At 46.6% G+C, this 2,164-nt stretch overlaps 1 protein-coding gene across 1 annotated transcript in view; it reads left to right on the plus strand.

Moving 5' to 3' along the window:
- The first annotated feature begins 246 nt into the window (after positions 1–246).
- The window catches only part of gabrb1 (gamma-aminobutyric acid type A receptor subunit beta1), a 56,599-nt gene continuing 54,681 nt past the window's right edge, over positions 247–2,164 (plus strand). The window contains exons 1-4 of the mRNA XM_028566016.1: positions 247–340; positions 1,304–1,536; positions 1,647–1,738; positions 1,856–1,923. Of these exons, the coding sequence (XP_028421817.1) occupies positions 1,457–1,536; positions 1,647–1,738; positions 1,856–1,923 (240 nt within the window). The 5' untranslated portion in view covers positions 247–340; positions 1,304–1,456. The remainder of the gene's footprint in view (positions 341–1,303; positions 1,537–1,646; positions 1,739–1,855; positions 1,924–2,164) is intronic.

Below are 2,164 nucleotides of genomic sequence, written 5' to 3' on the forward strand. Positions count from 1 at the left end.
TGGTTAACTGCTCCTCAGATCTCTGCAGGGTAAATCCAGACAGCTAGCTAGACTATCTGTCCAATCTGAGTTTTCTGTTGCATGACTAAAACTACTTTTTAAGTACACATGTTCCACCAAAACAAGTTCCTTCCCGACGCTATTTTGCAGAAGCACCGTGGCTCCTTAGCACTGCCCATGACGATTGTGATTGGTTTAAAGAAATCCCAATAAAGCAGATCACGTTTTTTTCTCATCCTGGAATGCTGTGTGGACTAGCCAGACCCCCCTCCGCTAGCAGGAACAAGACACCTACGTTGTCTTATGGTTTGGAGGACTTGTTGGCTGGATGTAAACATGGGTAGGTAAGATTTCTGCAGTTTTTGTCGCTTGTGTTTGACATTTTATCACATTTGTTGCTTTTTCCAAAATGTTTGTGTCGTGTCAGGCATTTTTGTCGGTTTCTTTTCGTTTTTCACGCCTTTTTTCAACGTTTGTGTCCCTTTTTTCGGCTTTTTTCCCACTTTTTTCAACAGCTTTGTCGCTTTGTAGAGGCTTTTGAGTTTTTTTTTCGCAGTTTTGCTCGCTTTTTTCAAGTTTTTTGTCGACGTTTGAAGCTTTCTTCAAATTGTTTTGTCGCTTTTGTTTTGCTTTTTGGCGTTTTTTCTTTATTCATTTGGACTGCCATGTTTTAATTTATTTCTTTAAAAAAATAAATTAAACAAACTTAATTGACAGTTGACAATAACAATATATCCACCAGGGGGTAGGCTACACTAATGGCAGAAAAAAAACCATTAATAAATAATATATTAAGTTGGTGTGCAGAAGCCCCGTGACGCGAACTGAATAGGAGCCCCGAAAATGCGCAGCTCCTAGGACGTGCTTGTGTTACATGACTCTCTCTCTCTCCCTCTCTCTCTCTCTCTCTCTCCCTCTCTCCCCCCCCTCTCTCTCTCCCACTCCGGTTTACTAAAGGTGACCGCGCTCACTGCTCATTACTTAACGTCTTCAGATTGAGCGGCAGCGGGAAGACGAGCTTGCCGCAGATCTGCCCCGGTGCTCCGGACACACTGCTGTGTCTGCTGGAAAAAAAGAAATCTGACAGGGCTGCCGGAGGGGTGTGTGTAGTGTGTAGTGTGTAGTGTGTGTGTGTGTGTGTGTGTGTGTGTGTATGTATGTGTGTTGGCTATATGTGTGTGTGCTGACATCTAGAGTGCCGGGAGAATGTATGCGCCGCTTCATGCGCCAAACCTCCACTCTTCATCTAAAGTCTCCACACCTTACAGGCGGGTTTTCTTTTTTCTTCTTCATCATCATTCAGCGTTTTGGTCCATTTTTGCCTCACCTTGCCGGCTGACGCTTGAATGTTGATACAGCCACGCGCATGCGTCCCTCTCGGAATAATTTGTGCAGCCTAAGTTTGCATCCCTGAGATCTTGTGGTCAAAAGTCGTCGGCGGGATCCGAGTTCAGTGATGTGGACTACTCTGGACCGCGGATACTGGGGAGTCTCGTGCTTGTCCTTGCTGGCGAGTGTGGTCTGCGGGGCGCAAAGGTGAGATCGCGGAATAACAGTCATGCCGTGTATTAGCCTATTTCAGACAAGGGCCCCAAAACATTTCATTTATAGTTCTGAATTGAAACGTGTGTGTTTTTGTCCCCCAGCGCTAACGAGCCTAGCAACATGTCCTATGTGAAAGCCACCGTGGACAAGCTGCTGAAGGGCTATGACATCCGTCTGCGGCCTGATTTTGGAGGTAAAAAAAAAAGAAAAGCTGCCGGTGTCCGTGTATGAAACATGTGGGCAATCAGCCGGGCTGCTGTAGCGTTGTATCATGCTTACTGATGCTCTGCGGTCATGTTGTTTCCAACAGGCGCCCCTGTGGATGTAGGCATGAGCATAGACATCGCCAGCATTGACATGGTGTCTGAAGTCAACATGGTGAGTTACCTTCTCCAAATTCTCCCTATACTGTAGGTGATGCGGTATGAGACGCGCGCGCACACACACACACACACACACACACACACACACACACACACACACACACACACACACACACACACACACACACACACTCTCTCTTTCTCTCTGCCTCTTTGCTTTTTCCGCGCACTCTTCCAAAAACAGACGGAGAGAGAGGAGAGAAATCCGTGCCAGTCCGGTTTTGCCTCTGTACTTG

This window comes from Perca flavescens, chromosome 20, assembly GCF_004354835.1.
Source record: "Perca flavescens isolate YP-PL-M2 chromosome 20, PFLA_1.0, whole genome shotgun sequence".
NCBI classification, from domain to species: domain Eukaryota; kingdom Metazoa; phylum Chordata; class Actinopteri; order Perciformes; family Percidae; genus Perca; species Perca flavescens.